The 15100-nt window shown below is 52.7% G+C and overlaps 8 protein-coding genes across 8 annotated transcripts; 4 read left to right on the top strand and 4 right to left on the bottom strand.

Moving 5' to 3' along the window:
* Positions 1-186: 186 nt before the first annotated feature.
* Positions 187-2458, top strand: PV05_11952 (3-isopropylmalate dehydrogenase). Its single transcript, XM_013455486.1, has 2 exons — positions 187-1121; positions 1286-2458. Exons 1-2 carry the CDS (start codon positions 844-846, stop codon positions 2328-2330), a joined length of 1323 nt encoding a protein of 440 aa, XP_013310940.1. The 5' UTR covers positions 187-843; the 3' UTR covers positions 2331-2458.
* PV05_11951 (uncharacterized protein) lies at positions 2387-3235 on the bottom strand. Its single transcript, XM_013455485.1, has one exon. The coding sequence runs from the start codon at positions 3037-3039 to the stop codon at positions 2554-2556; it is 486 nt and encodes a 161-aa protein (XP_013310939.1). The 5' UTR covers positions 3040-3235; the 3' UTR covers positions 2387-2553.
* Positions 3236-3804: 569 nt separating this feature from the next.
* PV05_11950 (uncharacterized protein) lies at positions 3805-4409 on the top strand (the record flags this gene model as incomplete). The annotated part of the gene is made up of 3 exons (XM_013455484.1): positions 3805-3991; positions 4068-4297; positions 4368-4409. The coding sequence occupies 3 exons, from the start codon at positions 3805-3807 to the stop codon at positions 4407-4409; spliced, it is 459 nt and encodes a 152-aa protein (XP_013310938.1).
* Positions 4410-4865: 456 nt separating this feature from the next.
* PV05_11949 (uncharacterized protein) lies at positions 4866-6161 on the top strand (the record flags this gene model as incomplete). The annotated part of the gene is made up of 1 exon (XM_013455483.1): positions 4866-6161. The coding sequence occupies one exon, from the start codon at positions 4866-4868 to the stop codon at positions 6159-6161; it is 1296 nt and encodes a 431-aa protein (XP_013310937.1).
* On the bottom strand, positions 5405-8115 carry PV05_11948 (uncharacterized protein). The gene is made up of 3 exons (XM_013455482.1): positions 7649-8115; positions 7068-7552; positions 5405-7016 (listed from the first exon to the last, which is right to left on the bottom strand). The coding sequence occupies exons 1-3, from the start codon at positions 8090-8092 to the stop codon at positions 6278-6280; spliced, it is 1668 nt and encodes a 555-aa protein (XP_013310936.1). The 5' UTR covers positions 8093-8115; the 3' UTR covers positions 5405-6277.
* Positions 8116-8618: 503 nt separating this feature from the next.
* Positions 8619-10006, bottom strand: PV05_11947 (1,2-dihydroxy-3-keto-5-methylthiopentene dioxygenase). Its single transcript, XM_013455481.1, has 3 exons — positions 9774-10006; positions 9348-9719; positions 8619-9288 (listed from the first exon to the last, which is right to left on the bottom strand). Exons 1-3 carry the CDS (start codon positions 9801-9803, stop codon positions 9154-9156), a joined length of 537 nt encoding a protein of 178 aa, XP_013310935.1. The 5' UTR covers positions 9804-10006; the 3' UTR covers positions 8619-9153.
* Positions 10007-10157: 151 nt separating this feature from the next.
* PV05_11946 (uncharacterized protein) lies at positions 10158-13644 on the top strand. The gene has a single exon (XM_013455480.1). It carries the CDS (start codon positions 10743-10745, stop codon positions 12084-12086), a length of 1344 nt encoding a protein of 447 aa, XP_013310934.1. The 5' UTR covers positions 10158-10742; the 3' UTR covers positions 12087-13644.
* PV05_11945 (uncharacterized protein) lies at positions 12088-15090 on the bottom strand. The gene is made up of 2 exons (XM_013455479.1): positions 14788-15090; positions 12088-14719 (listed from the first exon to the last, which is right to left on the bottom strand). The coding sequence occupies exons 1-2, from the start codon at positions 14974-14976 to the stop codon at positions 12734-12736; spliced, it is 2175 nt and encodes a 724-aa protein (XP_013310933.1). The 5' UTR covers positions 14977-15090; the 3' UTR covers positions 12088-12733.
* Between the last annotated feature and the right edge of the window lie 10 nt (positions 15091-15100).

Below are 15100 nucleotides of genomic sequence, written 5' to 3'. Positions count from 1 at the left end.
AGTGGACATTGTTCATCTACTCATGCGCGATATGACTGCTCACGCTGTTCATTGCCGGCCTCTCGTGTCGTCTCTGAAGCGTGCCAATTGATGTCGCGTTGGGCGCAATAGCTTCCGCGTCCAGAGACTGCGCTCCAGTTCATGTACAGAAACAGCTTCGACCCAATGATAGGCTAAGGCTTGAAGTTCATTTCATCTCCTTGTCCTTCGAACACGACCTACGCCTTGACCCATCATTCAAGGCGTTTCTGGTACAATCGGCATGCGGAGAAAATACTGGCCATCAATTCTGCTCCTCCGCGATCGGAGGGCAATGATGGCACGCTTCTGCGGACTGTGCCACTCCCACGCAGCTGTCTCCAATACTGCGTCGTTTAGGGGCCACACGATAGGCTGGCACGGCTGGTAAGGCTGATGATGGCTGGGTTCTAGGTAAGTTACCATCGTCGGGGCATCGTCCGCCGGCAATACCTGTAGGTATGAGGGGAACCATAGCCGGCGACCTGGCCTACCTCAACCACCTCAATCCAGCATGTTGTGTCTACATTGATTTCTCAACTTTTGCAAGCCTTCTGTACTACTATCCTGACAGATCGACCGCACTATCGAAGTCTTGAACTGGGCATTCGTTGCTTCGCTACGTGACCTGAGGACAACATCGCAGTGTACCAACTGGAACTCCGCACGAAGAGTGGCGACGGCGAGCACCAAACGCTCAAGGCACGACTTGCATAACAGACAATAGAGTACCAAGAAAATTGCTTGGACAGTCAGTGAGAGTACCCGTTCAACCTTTCGTCGCCGTTGAAACGCACCCAGGAAATCTCTCTCAGAGTTGCCACAATGGCAGCGCCAGTCCTCCCTGAATCTGGTGTGCAGACCTTCCGCGTCCTCGTCCTTCCTGGGGACCATGTCGGACCTGAAGTCATGAAGGAAGCCATCCGAATATTGGATGTCGTGGAAGCCAGTTCTCAAGGCAAAGTCAAGTTCCAGTATAACTGGCAACTTTGTGGAGGTTGCAGTATCGACAAACACGGTACAGCTATCACGGACGAAGTACTGCGTATCGCGAAGGAGGAGTCGGATGCCGTGCTGTTTGGGTCAGCTGGTGGACCTGAATGGTAAGTTTCCTGTTATTCACTTCCGTTGCTTTGAATGGTGGAGGTGGACTCAAGTCTGAGCTAGCACTATAGCTAGCTCCCTTCCACCTGTGTTGCTCTGGCTATATTCTCGCTCCTCGTTCCAGCACCTTGCTAGCCTCACTGTTAAACCTATCTCTTCGTAGGGGCACAAAACCACCGAACCCAGAGTCAGGCCTCCTCCGCCTGCGCCAACACCTCGATGCCTTCGCCAACATCCGCCCCTGCACATTCTACTCGCGCTCCCTGATAGATCAGTCGCCCCTCAAACGGGCCATCGCCGAGGGCACCAATTTCATCGTGCTCCGCGAGAACTGCAGCGGCGCGTACTTTGGGCCTAAAGTCGAGGAGGAGGATTTTGCCAACGACTCCTGGACCTACCGTCGCGACGAAATCGAACGGTGTGCACGAGTTGCCGCAGCCTTGGCCACGACGATGGGCAAAGATGGCAAGGGCAACGGCGGCCCTGCGACCGTCTGGTCCAGCGACAAGGCCAACGTGCTCGCGTCGGGCAGACTGTGGCGCCGAGTCACGAGCGAGATCTTCGCGAAGGAGTTCCCGCATATCGACCTCAAGCATCAGCTGGCCGATAGTTTGAGTATGCTGATGGTCAAGAACCCGCGCAAGTTCAATGGTGTGATCCACACGGACAACACGTTCGGGGATATGTTGTCGGATCAGGCCGGCGGTATCGTTGGCACGCTCGGAGTCCTCCCGAGTGCCAGTCTGTGCGGAATCCCTGACGGCAGTCGCTGCCATGGAATCTATGAGCCTGTGCATGGCTCCGCGCCGGACATTGCGGGTAAAGACATCGTGAATCCTACCGCACAGATTCTCTCGGCGGCCATGATGCTGCGATATTCGTTTGGCCTTGCCCAGGAAGCTACGGCTATCGAGGCCGCGGTCGAGAAAGTCCTGGACGGCAAAGACATTGGTGGGGAAGAGATTCGAAGTGGTGATCTTGGTGGGAACGCGACGACCAAACAGATGGGCGACGCCGTATGCAAGGCTCTCCAGGAGATTTTGAAGGGGAACAGTACGGGTGTGCCGAGGGACGCGAACGCGAATGGTGCTGAGAGCATGGTTTCGCCCGTGCATGAATCGCATAGCGACGAGAACAAGAAGTGGGAGAAACTGTTGAAAAAAGAACATGTTCCCACAGGCCCGTCGGAGAGCATCGCTTTGTCATGAAGCATACCTAAGTACCTTATGTGCATTCGGAACGTTGAGGAAATATCTGGATGTTAGGATGTTCATATCATGACCGGTTAGTGCGGAAAATTGTCGTTTAACTTGTATGCTCATAACTCTCTCCCGAGTGAACCTGCTCTGCTCTGCTCCGCCCCGTCTCTGCTGTTGTTCCCTTCCGAAGCACGAGGAGAGTCGGAGGTAGTATGATCAAGCCATGAAAGATTTAGGATCTGTTCCCTTTGTGAGTCGCCCTGCCCAGTCTCCTCATCTCAAGCCACCCTCCTATCCAGGCGAGGCCCAGCATCCCCGAGAACAGAGGGAATTGAGGAAAGCCTGTTCCAAATTCCGGGTCAACAGCCAGGCTCCCCGGGAAAAACCATGCCGCTATTGCCGTGACCCAGTACAAGCTGCCAAACAACGTGGCCGTCTTGATCGATTCCTTCTCGAGTTCCAGACAAGCGCCCGCATCCAAGTCTCGACGATCATCACGACTACGACCGTGACCGAGACCGCGCCACGTGTAGTACAACGTTGCTAGGGAGAGCGTGGCTCCCATGGCCATGGTCTGGCCGTTGTGGAATTTGGCGTGCGGTGGCCAGCGTGGGTTGAAGACGTGCGACGCGCTCCAGTCCGCGAGGAAACAGCCCGGGCCTAGAGTGCAGGCGACCAGGGTCAAGCAGATGCGTCCGGGAGTGAGCGGTGCCGGCATTGTGGTGGAGTGGACGCCCGGTAGAAGTTTTGGTACAGTATGCGGCAAGACGGTTGGGTTCTGGCGGTGGAGGCCGGTGTTTTGAATGCTGACTTGGGCTTCGTTTGGAGCCGGTAGGTCCGAAAAAAAGAAGACACAGCTGACTTCCTCTTGCGTATGTTGGAAGGGCAGTGTAAAACAACCGTGGGCGATTCCGTCTCATGTATGGGTATTTCTGTTATGTTGTCAAGACTGTGGTATGTCCCGGTCAGGCGTCCCATCTGGAAGACGCGGGTCAGTACGTATGTTGACCCAGCCAATATGGTGAGGTGTTCGTAAGCACTCGCTCACGACGGACGAAATCTGATGCTGTATATTTTCACTGGAGAAGCTAACATGCGACGCAACTTAGGGTGCGACGCAGGTACCGCAGAGTATTGCAGGACGTGGGCCTATCAAAGAGCTGCTAATGCCACATTCGTTCAGTCTTCCAAACGATCGTTTCCGCTCTGAGTACTCCGTAACGCCATCAGAATTGACTTGAGTGTTTATCGGCCGAATGGCAACTGTCGATATCGACGATATTAGCAATTTGACCAGAGTTGCCTCGTTCGTCGCAACCCCAAAAAGTCGATATCTTTCTCGTGATGGAGGTATATATAGCTTGATGGCGACCGCCTGTAATGATGCAGCAAGACCTCCGCCACATCAAGTATCCCAGAGGATATACAAAAGCCATATCTTTCTTGACCCGCATCGTGTCACCGCTCTCCTTCCGTCAAAGCAATGTCGGCCCTAGCCCAGACTGAATGGCCAACAACTCCTGTGCCTCAGTCAATCAAGCAGCTTCTAGGCTCGTTCTTCGAGCTGGGTGACTCCAAGTCCGAAGACGCGGCCCGCCGGCTTGCAGACGAAATATTCACGCCCGAGGGGCAGATCATGGTGAACAAACGCACCATCAACGGTGCTAAAGGTTGGTACATACCTGTCTAACTTACTTCACTCTCGCGCCATACTCTAGGATTTGCGAGTCTGATAGTCCTTTTCAGAAATATCCTCTTCGAACCGCGGCCTCCTCTCCAGCCTCCAAAGTCGCCAGCACAGGATTGCAAAAGTGTATACCTGCAACGAATCGGCCGACGATCTCATGTTGATTGGAGTCGTGACATGGACGTTCGACGACGGGCAATCACTCGACGGCCCCTTTGCGGCCAGGGCGGTCGTTCAGAGCACTGGGGGTCCCGGGACACCGAGGTTGAAGTTGTATCAAGGTTGGGCGGTAAGTCAAGTCGCTTCATTTCTCCATCGGCTCTATCGAGTGCAAAAGAGACGCTGATGTTGCTCATCAGGATATGTCGGAGTTGTTGGCTGCATTGGCAGAACCGAAGTAGATACTCATATCTGGAGACGGTAGACACGAGGGTTGATGTTGCTTCAATTGCTAGGCTCGACAGATGATGATCGTCCTACTGTATCATGGTGTATACTTGGGTCTAACATGGCCACACCTTCCGCACGCTTTCGTTATGTGTCATGATAAGAACGGCAAGCCAGCAGTCCAGCGGGAGGAATATAGAGTATGGTCGTGAAAATAAATGTGGGCAAGCTGAGCTGGATTGTTATGCAAAATGACGTTGCGTTGATCGATATCCCCCACACTCTTCCTCGCCTATATCGCACCACTTTCTCCTGCATTTGTATATTCACCATCTAACAACTGTTCGGTACCAGTTGTCTTCCTGTCGATACGCCGAAAGAGATTTCTTCGTTGTGCAGGATGCCTAGTATGTCAAGGAACTCCGAGATCCAGTGACAATTCAACCTCCTCTTCGTCCTCTTCATCCAGCATGTCTTCGGACTTGACCTTCACTCAAGGCCTCATTGTTGGCCAACTCTCGGTGGCTCTCTTCATTGCAGCGTTCATAAAATTCTTCATCTTTGGCGAAGCTCCTCCTCCTCCTTCTCGTTCCTCCAAGCGAGCCCCGAAGCACATCCGGACTCCTTCTCTGCACAGCGTCGCTTCTTCCAAAACTGCAGTCTCGCAATCCCTACGAAACAAAGCCAGCTCCAACGTCCTCCGCCCGGTACCCAACAATGCCACGGACATCGCCTCGATCTTGCGAAAGACCTATTACCAGATCCCGAATCGAGCTCACAAGAACAGCCATTCCACACATCAACCAGAGAGCCTGGACTGGTTCAATGTCCTTCTTGCCCAGACGATAGCACAATACCGGCAAACAGCGTACAATTTAAGAGAGGGCACTGGAAACACACCTACAATTCTGGCGAGCCTGGAAGAGGCAATCAATAACCCGGAAAAGAGGCCGTCATACATAGACAAGATCAAGATCACAGAGATATCCATGGGCGAGGAATTCCCCATCTTCAGCAATGTTCGAGTCATTTCAGTTGAAGACGATGCTTCAAGCTCTACTGGGGGAAGACTACAGGCTCTGATGGACGTCGATCTCTCCGATGATAACCTGACTCTGGCCATCGAGACTGCTCTCATCCTCAACTATCCCAAACCCTTTTCTGCTGTCCTGCCAGTCGCGCTGGCTGTCTCAGTCGTCCGATTCTCCGGCACCTTGTCGATAAGTTTCATCCCCGCTACACAAGATGATGCAGAGGATGAAAGCATGAAGAGGAACAGGCCGGCCCATGTGACGGGCAAGCCCAAGACGAACCTGGCATTTTCCTTCCTCCCCGATTACCGCCTCGACCTCTCTGTGAGGAGCTTGATTGGCTCGCGGACACGGCTGCAGGACGTGCCAAAGATTGCACAGCTCGTGGAAGCGCGGATCCAAGCATGGTTCGAAGAGAGAGTCGTGGAGCCACGCGTACAAGTCGTCCCCCTCCCAGGCCTCTGGCCTCGCATGGGCAAAGTAAGGGTCCGGGACGGCCAAGATGAGGATAGGCCACCAACACAAGACGAACATCGAGCTGCTTCATTTGTCGAACGCGGAGAACGTAGGTCGGACGACAGCTTTCCCTCACAGGAAGAGACGGAAAAGATCTTCGAGGGACTCAGATGGCGTACAGGTCGTGAACGATCGAACAGCCAGGTCATCGAGCATGACGGAGATGTGACGACGACTCCGCAACCTTTGCGAATGATGCCTGGTGCTTTACCAGCGTGAGAATGTTGATCGACAAGAGCATCTTTTCGGCTCCAGGTCTTCTCAGTCATGGCTTCTCACTCTTTCTGAGCCAGTCTGGCCCAAGACTTCTGCTAAGCCGCCACGAAATGCCATTTTTACCCTAAATCTTGGGCTTCCACTTTCGGAGAACGGATCTCAAGCCAGAGTTTCTCAGCCGGTTTGCTGCAGACTGGTTTCCACCATAAATGTCTTGAACAGATCGATTCGAGTGCAGTCCAATCTGTAATTTGCATGTCCGAGGTTCGCTGTTTGAGCCGATCGACGTACCAAATCCTGGTTGGCGTAAAGCTTGCTGCAATTGCACCAAGAGTGAGAGCCCATACCAGCACCTGCGCATGCAAATCCCAACAGCGGGATCGATCGCAAGTTTGCAAAACTTCCATGAGCATTGCGGCTAACCTGGGTTTCACACTTTGAGTCGGTGGCAGCGGAAAGATCGCCATGTCGCCAAAAATCAACGTAGCTAGTCGTGCTGCCTGGTGGACACAACTGTCAGGATCTGTGAATTCCAGTGGGTCGGGCATCTGCGATAGCAGTCGGTGCTGTGAAGCACCCCGAGCTTCGATCAAATCAACAAGCTCTGGCGCTGTCGGTCCTTTCCTCGCATAGTGATCCAAAGCCGTGGTCACCTCAACCCATGAGTCCAGTATTTCTAGCAACTTGCGACCAGCAAGGGTGGCCCGAAAATACCTAAAACCGCTGCCAAGTTCAGAATCCAGCTCTATAGCGACGGAGTCAAGCTGGTGTTTGCCGCTCATGACGAGCGACTGAGGCGAACGCAGCAACGAGAAGACCGGCCTTCTAACGTACTTTGTGGAGAAGTACAGGTCACATCTGGTGGAAATGTCAGCGAACTGTTCTCGAAGAAGTGCGCCGTTGACCCACAGTGCCATAGTGTCGGCCATGCCAAACAGTTCGATGGATTCCAGGCCTCCTTTTTGCATGATCAACAATATGATAGCTTGAAGATGCTCCTCCTCATTCACCATGTTCCCGTAGACGTGGAGGTTTTGTGCTGTTGCCAGTGGAGAAGTTGGATGTATCTCTGGGTAAACGATCTCATCATATGCACCATGGATCGCAAGGATTGCGACCGACATGATGAGCGCATCTGTCGGCGGGCCGGTGAGATTACGAAGTTGCTCGTTGACGAGCTTGATAGCTTCGACTTTGTGATGGAGTCGCATGAGTGGAGCCGACTTCACCAGTTCGCGACCCCTATGGACGCATAGCAGGTGCAACGTCGTCGCATAAGTAAATGCATGGAAAGCAACGGGCCATTGCATCGCACATTTGAGCCATGCGCTTTTGACCGGATTCGACGCTTTCGATCGTGCAGGAACTGTGTTCGGCCACGAGATCGCTATCGCCTGGGACTTGCTGTCAGCCGATATTCCTTGCCATTCTTGTCGCAGTCTCAGTGTTGCTAAAATATCAACAAGTGGCTGACCTAGGTGGGAACGTACATGATCGAGAACCATATGGATATACATAGACTTTTGATCTAGTGGGAGCGCGTTGAATGGATCCGTCCTGCCCTCACCTAAGCCATTTTTGAGTCCAGGCGAGGGGTTCACTTGCACCGAAGCATCCTCATCTGGAGGTCGAGCTGAGGGCTTTGGAGACGTAGGCGTCGTCGATGTTCGCGGCCGGGGTTCTTTCTGAATCTCGTCGTCATGCCGCGCCGCAGGTCTAGCGAGCTTCGACCTGTCCGTCAAGGTCGTTTGCGGACTTGAACTACCGAGACGTTTCACTCTCAGTTTGCGATGGAATTCTTTTGTGATGTGCGCTCGAACTTCACTTGGGCCGCCCCTTCGTCTCTTTTGACCTTGTGCAGGTATCGCTGGCTCTTTGTACTCGACGAACATATATCGACTCCGGTCAGGGCAGGCCATGTCTGCCGTACTCATTGAGCCATTCGATTCCACGCGACGTCGCCGCTTGTCAGAGAGCCAAATTCAAAATGCGAAGTCAGAAAAGTCCTGGGGACCTATAAACGAAGTAATGTTGAAGATGTGTCAGCCGGAACGACAGAGCCAGGCCTAACCTAGTCATTATTTCAAACACTCTGGGGTTGTTCTCGTCAAGCCTACAACATGGCAACACTAAGTTAGCCAGTCCGCTTGGCCTTGTGAAGCCCTGCGAATAGGAGTCCTCCGCGGGATGCTACTTAGCGGTCTACGAATTGTCGCTCCGGCGTACCAACTGGTCTAGGAAAGCGATGCAGGGTGATGCCAGGTACCATTGGCCAGCCACCTCCGTGACCAATATGTTCGTATCAAGGAATTGAACATTGATTCAGCCCATATACCTCATTTAGGGGGGGCATGAAGCCACGACGGTTCGAACCAGGGCATCGATGCAGACCTCAGCCTCGGTTGGGGCTTCGGCCGAAAAGACACCTTTTCATCTGGCGCTGCGGGCAGCAAACCAGTTGGTTTCGACGCACGAGACAACAGGCAGGTGAGGCAAGTCATTTTCAGCGACACTGACTTCTGGATCGCCAAAATGCATACATCCCGCCCAACAGGGCTGACTCATTTACTGACTTAGCAGAGCGCTGAAGAGCCTTGCGTCAGCGACACTACTATTCGCCTCATCTAGGGGCCGTTGATCACTCATGCATTCCAGCCGCTGCGTAACGAGAGAAACATAGTCTTTGTTGTGGCACAGGCCCCCAGGCGTCGACTGGTCATCATTCATAATTGAAAGGCTGATCCCATCATGCCTGGCCAAGTCGGAGCTGTGACTGCCAGAGCGGTCCTTTTGTTGACAGCAGGATGGAGACAACTCATCTCACATTCACGTTTGAGATGGCCCATGAGAAAGACGATTGAGCGACGCCATTCTTCACCGAAGGGAATGCTCGCACGGCTTCTTTTTTTGTAGTTGTTATACATTAGACGTTGACGACTCATGGACATTGATTTCTGAGCTCTATCACCTCGAAATGGGCTTTTTCATCATACCATCATGCCACCGAAACAGGCGCAGCACCTCTGGTCTCTAGGTAAGCCTTCCGGTGTTGATTGACATCCGTTTCAGTGCCTCTGTTCAGTGGTGTCCATTTTGGTTCATCCTTGAATAAGCGCATCGCCTTGATATACTATACTCTTCGTCAGCATTTTGCGCCGCCCCCTACCGTGGTCGTTTCTGTCTGCTTACATTGTTCTCATCTGTCGTGAATCGATGGTATATCCCTGCCGGCAGGATAATCATATCGTCCTTCTCGAGCCTGATGCGCACCCAATCATCATCCTGACTTCTTACGTCGAAGTAACCCGCGCCGTCACGGATGTATCTGATCTCCTCGTCCTCGTGTAGGTGCTCGTGGAAGAACATTTTCACCTTGTCTTCGTAGACGGAGCCCATGGCATCGGGCGAGACTGTAATGACATCTCGGTTCTTGTAGTCGCGGTCTTTGGCGATGTCGTCGATGCTGGATTCATTGGGAACGTGGTAGTATAGCACACCTAGGCTAGCAAGGTACTTTGGGTCGACATCCCGGCCGGAGTCATGGGTTAGGCGCTGGTCGCCCTGGAACGGAGTTAGGAGGGGTACGTGGTAGCAAGTCGAAGGAAGGAAAGGTACCTCTTCGTTGTCAAACCAGTATGCTCGCATTGTCCTTGGGATTGGAGTACTGTTACAAGTGGTGGAAATCGAAAGCTAGTTGTCGGGGTGAGGTTGACAGAAACAGAGGACGTGGAAGGCCTGACTTTAAGGATATGGTTTCGATGAATCCAACGCAGGGAATATGCCGTTCGTTACTTGCAGAAGAAAGTGAGATTTTGAGTAATTCTCGCAAGCCGCCTCTTGCGCAATCGGTCACTCGGTGACCAGAAAAACGGGCACATGCAGCCAAATGGCGGGACGTTGATCCATCAGTGGTGGGACAGCGATGCCGACGAGGCCCACGATCATCCAACCAAGATCACCCATTTTCTCATCCCGGAGAATTATTTACTGCACCAACAAGGAGTTTTGCAACGAGTTCAAATCAGTCACTTGAGAATCCAAGCATAATCAGAAAGAGGTCGGATTGCTGCTGTTCAAGGCCTGGACCAGACCTCAGCTGCCAAATCCATCGAGCCACAGCGACAAATGAGCAGAACAAGTAGCTAATATTTCCCACGGCATCAGTCCCTTTGTCAGAGGGACCACTTCTACGAGACTGTACTCGTCGAAATTCCAAGTCAGCACTTTTTATCAGTGATCGACGAGCTTGAAACCCTATCAGAGCATGTCTAATAAGGTCCATCTTGAGTGCAGTGTTTACGGACGCTGACTGAACGGCCTGTCTGGCCAACCGTCCTCGGAAAAGGAATCGTGATGGCCGCGAGGTCAATCAGCGTCTGACTCCGGGCACAGCAGGATTGGTCGAGGCAAAGTTGACTCGCGCAAACTCCGCTGAGATTATCTGCACGAGGCTGAATATCGAACCAGGCCCGTAGGACGATTGGTTGGCGGTTGCTCTAAGGAGGCTATCGTCAGTAACACTCCTATACACACATCACACCCTCAAGTCCAAACCGAAACCGGGCACTGCGGCGTAGTCTGGAGATGGACAGCATCCGGCGCACGACCTCTCACGAGCAAAGCGCCAACCTCGCTCCATCCTCGCCCTCCACACAGCGCTCGCCGAACGTGCAGTCCGACATCAACAAACCATGCCTCCCCGCGACGACCGACCCTCCGTCGCACACAAACCCGCCCAAGCAAAAGGTCTGGCTCATCTTCGGCGCGACAGGCCACATGGGCCGGAGCGTGACAAAAGCCGCTCTCTCGCACGGTGACCTGGTCTGCGCCGTCGGCCAGTCCCTCGAGGACACGCCCGCCACTCTTTCCACTCTCTGCCCTCCAGGTAATGCCAACGCCAACTCAGACGACTACCTGGGCCTGCTATGCGACGTGCGCATCCGCCCGTCCGTCAGCGCCGCCCTGGACACGACGCTCTCGCACTTCGGCCGCATCGACATCATTGCGAATTGTTCGGGGTACGGCGTCATCGGCGCGTGCGAGGACCAAGACGAGCACGAGATCCGCAACCAGTTCGAGACGAATTTCATGGGCACGCTGAACATCATTCAATTGTCACTGCCGTATTTTCGACAGCGCCAGGAAGGCCGCTATCTGATCTTCAGCAGCACGAGCGGCGCTCTGGGCGTGCCCGGCCTGGGCCCGTACTGTGCCACCAAGTACGCCGTCGAAGGTCTGATCGAGAGTATGCTGTACGAGGTCGATCCGTTCGGGGTCAAGGTTACGCTGGTGGAGCCGGGCCATTTACGACGGGACGATGATCATGGCAGCTGCACCGTCCCTTCAGGCGTGGCTGCAACCACGGGACAGAATAATGCCCTGTCGACGACGACGACGACACCGACCGCGAGTGTCAACCAACTTCCTCTCTTTGGACACTTCAAAGTCGCAAAGGCCAGCGAGCCGTATGCAGTCAAAGACGCGCCGGCGGCACATGCGCAGCGCACGTTGCACTGGATGGGCAACCAGCAGCCGACCAGCGTGGTCAAGGCGGCCGAGTTGGTGTGGCAGTTGGGACACTGTCGCTACCCGCCACTGAGGCTGTTACTGGGCAGTTTTGCCGTCGAGAGTATCCGCGACCGGTTGAAGAGCATCATCGAGGAGATCGAGGATTGGAAACATTTGAGTTTCCCGCCCTTGGAGCCCGACCCCGAAGCTGAAGGAGAAGACGAGGGTGAGGGCGAGGGTGATGGTGACGAGGACGACGATAACGAAGACGACAGAGACGATGACGAGGACGGGAAGGGCGAGGACGACACAACAATTGGCGAGGACGGCGATCAGATCGATACCAAGGCGGTGCGGAACAAAGGACATGGAGCCTCGAGGGCTATCAAGGCAGAAAGTATGATGGATGTCGATGGATGAATCATTTGTCGCACAAAAGAGCACGGAGAAGTTTGTTATCATTTGATGGTGGCTATCTACCAGCCATTCTCCAGCCAGGCTCTGTCTATGAGCCACGACATTACTTCGTCTTGGATGAGTGGTGATGGCCTCACTAGCCTGGTGTTGGACTCTAATTGCCAGCTGCAACAAGGACTCGACACTCGTTCGGCATCGGGAGGGGGTTGTTTGGGTATCAAAAGGCTCATTTGACAAGGCAGGCGATCAAGGCCAGCCGTCGTTTCTTCAACAGGTGAAAGCCCATCCGCCATCCATGGGAAGTTATAGCAGACCGTTCGCCGCTCAAGTCTCCACGACGGTATAAACCCGCTCCGCCATGCACACCACACGTCTCACAAGGCAGGCGCTCGTATAGTCTCTTTCCTGGAGACCGCTATCTTCACCACGATTTCCAACAGTTGATCTTCGAAGCCTGAGGTATTGGCTTGCCCATTTCATCAGGCCATATGCGTCGAGAACCGAAGCAAGGTTGATTGATAGTCGTACAAAAAAGGAGGCTCGAAATCTCCCCACATTGGCGCGGATTGGAGCACAGCTCGACACGCGAGATCCTGAGCACGGGTGCTGTTGACGATGCTTATGGATACAGTGTTGGAGGTCGTCATGGTTCAGAGTGTGATCCGCATGTGATCATTGCTGCCAAAGGCTTTTCCGCAATTCGGACATTTCCTCGACCTCGAAGTCATACGCTCCTCGACACATTCGTTGCAGAACGTATGACCGCAGGTCTTCATGACGGTGTTCTTCAGGTTTTTCTTGCAAACATTGCAATATGCAAATTGCCGCAAAATCTCGTACTGCTCGGATTGGCCGCTCTTGCTCTTCCACAGCTCGAGATTCCTCCGGCTATCCTTCAGCAAAGCCTTTGTTTCTTCGACTTCAAGTTCGACAGCCCGACATAAACTGGACGTCTGACCCAATTTGTCATCTTTGGCCGTCAATTGGTTCTTCAACTCGTTGACTTGCGAATTCAGTCTTGAAACCTCTAGACCTTGGGTGATATTCTGTTGCTGAACGGTCCGATGCTCGTTCGTCTTATGTGTCAACGCATCCTTCATCTCAGCCAGTTGCTTCTCCATGGTAGCCAACAAAGCTCGACTTGCGTTCTCGGCTTCCTTGAGCTGGGAAACAGCCTCTGCCGACTTGGAATTCTGCATTCGCAACGTTCGAACTTCAGAATCTCGAGTTTCTTTGCTCTTCATTGCCGCAAAGAATTTCTGATCCGCCTTAGCTTTCTCTGCCGACAATCGCAGGACTCTTTCTTCCATGGCAGCAAATTCCGTCACTTTTTGAGTCGCGATTTTGGATGTCTTCTGGAATGCCGTGGACATTGATGACAATTCAACGTTCAACAGATTGTACTTTCTGTCCAGTTCCATGTATTTTGCCCGCAAATCTTCGATGCTCAGGCTATCCAATTCCGGATGATCTACGGCCATTGTGTTGGACTCTTCGGTTAAACGTTCAGTTTTCGATTCGAGTGCCCGGATTTGGTCTTCTAGAGCTGCGAACAATTCCTTCATCTTCCTCATGGCTTCTTGATCCTGTTCTAGTGTCGCTTTCTTGATCGCTTGATCTGCCAACAATTCGTCCCGGTTATGTCGGATCCGTGCCAGATTAGCCTCTGAGGCTGCAAGAAGGGACTCCTTCTCGTGCAAAACGACTCGACTCTCATTTTCAATCTGCAGCTGGAAGGTCGTTCTTTCGGATCGCAGTTTGGTCGCTTCCTCTTTAAGTTCAGCATTCGTCGCCTCGAGGTTGTTAATTCTTTTGATGACATCTTCGTGTTGCGATTTCAACTGCTTGAACAATTCCGTTTTGGCATAATCATCGTCCGTCAAGATTATCGACTTTGTGGTCAACTCCGTGATCTGTGCATTTAATTTGGCGTTTTCTTCTTCTAGTCTTTCCAGCTGTTCTTTCTGTTTCTCAGAAGTTGCCACGGTTTTGTTCAATTGTGTCTCCAATTCCGCAAGCTCTTCTGCGTTGTCAGTCGTTCCGTTGACCACACTCTCCTCCCGCTTGACCGAACCGCCTTCTTCAGCTGGAGGTCTTGTTGCGCCTAGCAGAGCTTGTTTCTCGAGTTTTGCAACGGTGACACTCTTGGCTCTGTCGATTTTCTTCTCGGCGACCATGTACCTTAGAGAAGCATTTTCTAATCGAGCCTCGAGGTCCTCCTTCTCGGCCTGTAATCGTGACAATTCGACCACGTGACCTTTTTCTGCGGCAAGCAACCGGGAGATCCTTGATTGTAAATCCGTTACATCGGGAGAACTGGATTTGTTGGGACCAAATAACCTTGATATCACGGCTTTGATTTCTTTGGTACGACTCTGCAGATGTTGTTCGAATTGTTCTTGATCGGTAAAGAGCAGAGACGACGGCAGAGACGAGGAATCCATATCTATATCATCATCCCCTTGAACAATGACCTTGACCTCATCAATCACTTGTTGAAACCAAGAATCAATGATCCGCAGATGATCATCATGATATCGGCTCTTTTTCCGCATCTCTTTTAATTGTGACTCAAGTGCATTTTTCTCCCTCTTGTATTCTTGCATCTGCCGATAAATCGCATCTTTTTGGAACCTCTGTTGGAAAATCGCAAGTCAGCAGGTAATCGTAGAGATCGCGCGCATTGTCCTTCGCGTTTGCTTACCTCGAGATCATCCTTCCAAGGCATGTCGTCATCTTTATGGGACTTGGACGCGCCGTTGGCAGCGGTTGCCAGCTTCTTAGACGGAGGAGCTGAATCGACTTGGTCATATGGACTGGGTCTTTTGCGCTCTTCCATCTTGACTAGGCTCTGTTGAGGGAAGGAAAGGGGGAGAGATTCGACGGCCGTCATCAGTCCTGATCAGCGAAAGGGCCGGGCTTCTAGGTGAAAGGTGTCCTCGAAGGTGCCCAAGTTGACAAAGACAATGAAAGCCGTCGTGGTGATTGTAGTTTTGCGGAGTGATCAGGTTCAAAAT

The sequence above is a fragment of the Exophiala xenobiotica genome (genome assembly GCF_000835505.1).
Source record: "Exophiala xenobiotica strain CBS 118157 unplaced genomic scaffold supercont1.7, whole genome shotgun sequence".
Taxonomy (NCBI): domain Eukaryota; kingdom Fungi; phylum Ascomycota; class Eurotiomycetes; order Chaetothyriales; family Herpotrichiellaceae; genus Exophiala; species Exophiala xenobiotica.
This window is presented reverse-complemented; position numbering and strand designations above follow the sequence as displayed.

Bases quoted from the DNA above. Each gene is read 5' to 3' on its own strand.
- PV05_11947 (XM_013455481.1), bottom strand. From the start codon at position 9,803: ATGCGAGCATACTGGTTTGACAACGAAGAG. The intron at 9,720-9,773 runs GTACCTTTCCTT...ACTCCGTTCCAG, and splicing joins ACTGGTTTGACAACGAAGAG to GGCGACCAGCGCCTAACCCA. The intron at 9,289-9,347 runs GTAAGCAGACAG...CGAAGAGTATAG, and splicing joins TCACGACAGATGAGAACAAT to TATATCAAGGCGATGCGCTT.
- PV05_11951 (XM_013455485.1), bottom strand. From the start codon at position 3,039: ATGCCGGCACCGCTCACTCCCGGACGCATCTGCTTGACCCTGGTCGCC.
- PV05_11948 (XM_013455482.1), bottom strand. From the start codon at position 8,092: ATGAGTACGGCAGACATGGCCTGCCCTGACCGGAGTCGATATATGTTC. The intron at 7,553-7,648 runs GTACGTTCCCAC...AGCAAGTCCCAG, and splicing joins TCCATATGGTTCTCGATCAT to GCGATAGCGATCTCGTGGCC. The intron at 7,017-7,067 runs GTGGGTCAACGG...CATTTCCACCAG, and splicing joins ATGGCCGACACTATGGCACT to ATGTGACCTGTACTTCTCCA.
- PV05_11952 (XM_013455486.1), top strand. From the start codon at position 844: ATGGCAGCGCCAGTCCTCCCTGAATCTGGTGTGCAGACCTTCCGCGTC. The intron at 1,122-1,285 runs GTAAGTTTCCTG...ATCTCTTCGTAG, and splicing joins TCAGCTGGTGGACCTGAATG to GGGCACAAAACCACCGAACC.
- PV05_11945 (XM_013455479.1), bottom strand. From the start codon at position 14,976: ATGACGGCCGTCGAATCTCTCCCCCTTTCCTTCCCTCAACAGAGCCTA. The intron at 14,720-14,787 runs GTAAGCAAACGC...ATTTTCCAACAG, and splicing joins CTTGGAAGGATGATCTCGAG to AGGTTCCAAAAAGATGCGAT.
- PV05_11946 (XM_013455480.1), top strand. From the start codon at position 10,743: ATGGACAGCATCCGGCGCACGACCTCTCACGAGCAAAGCGCCAACCTC.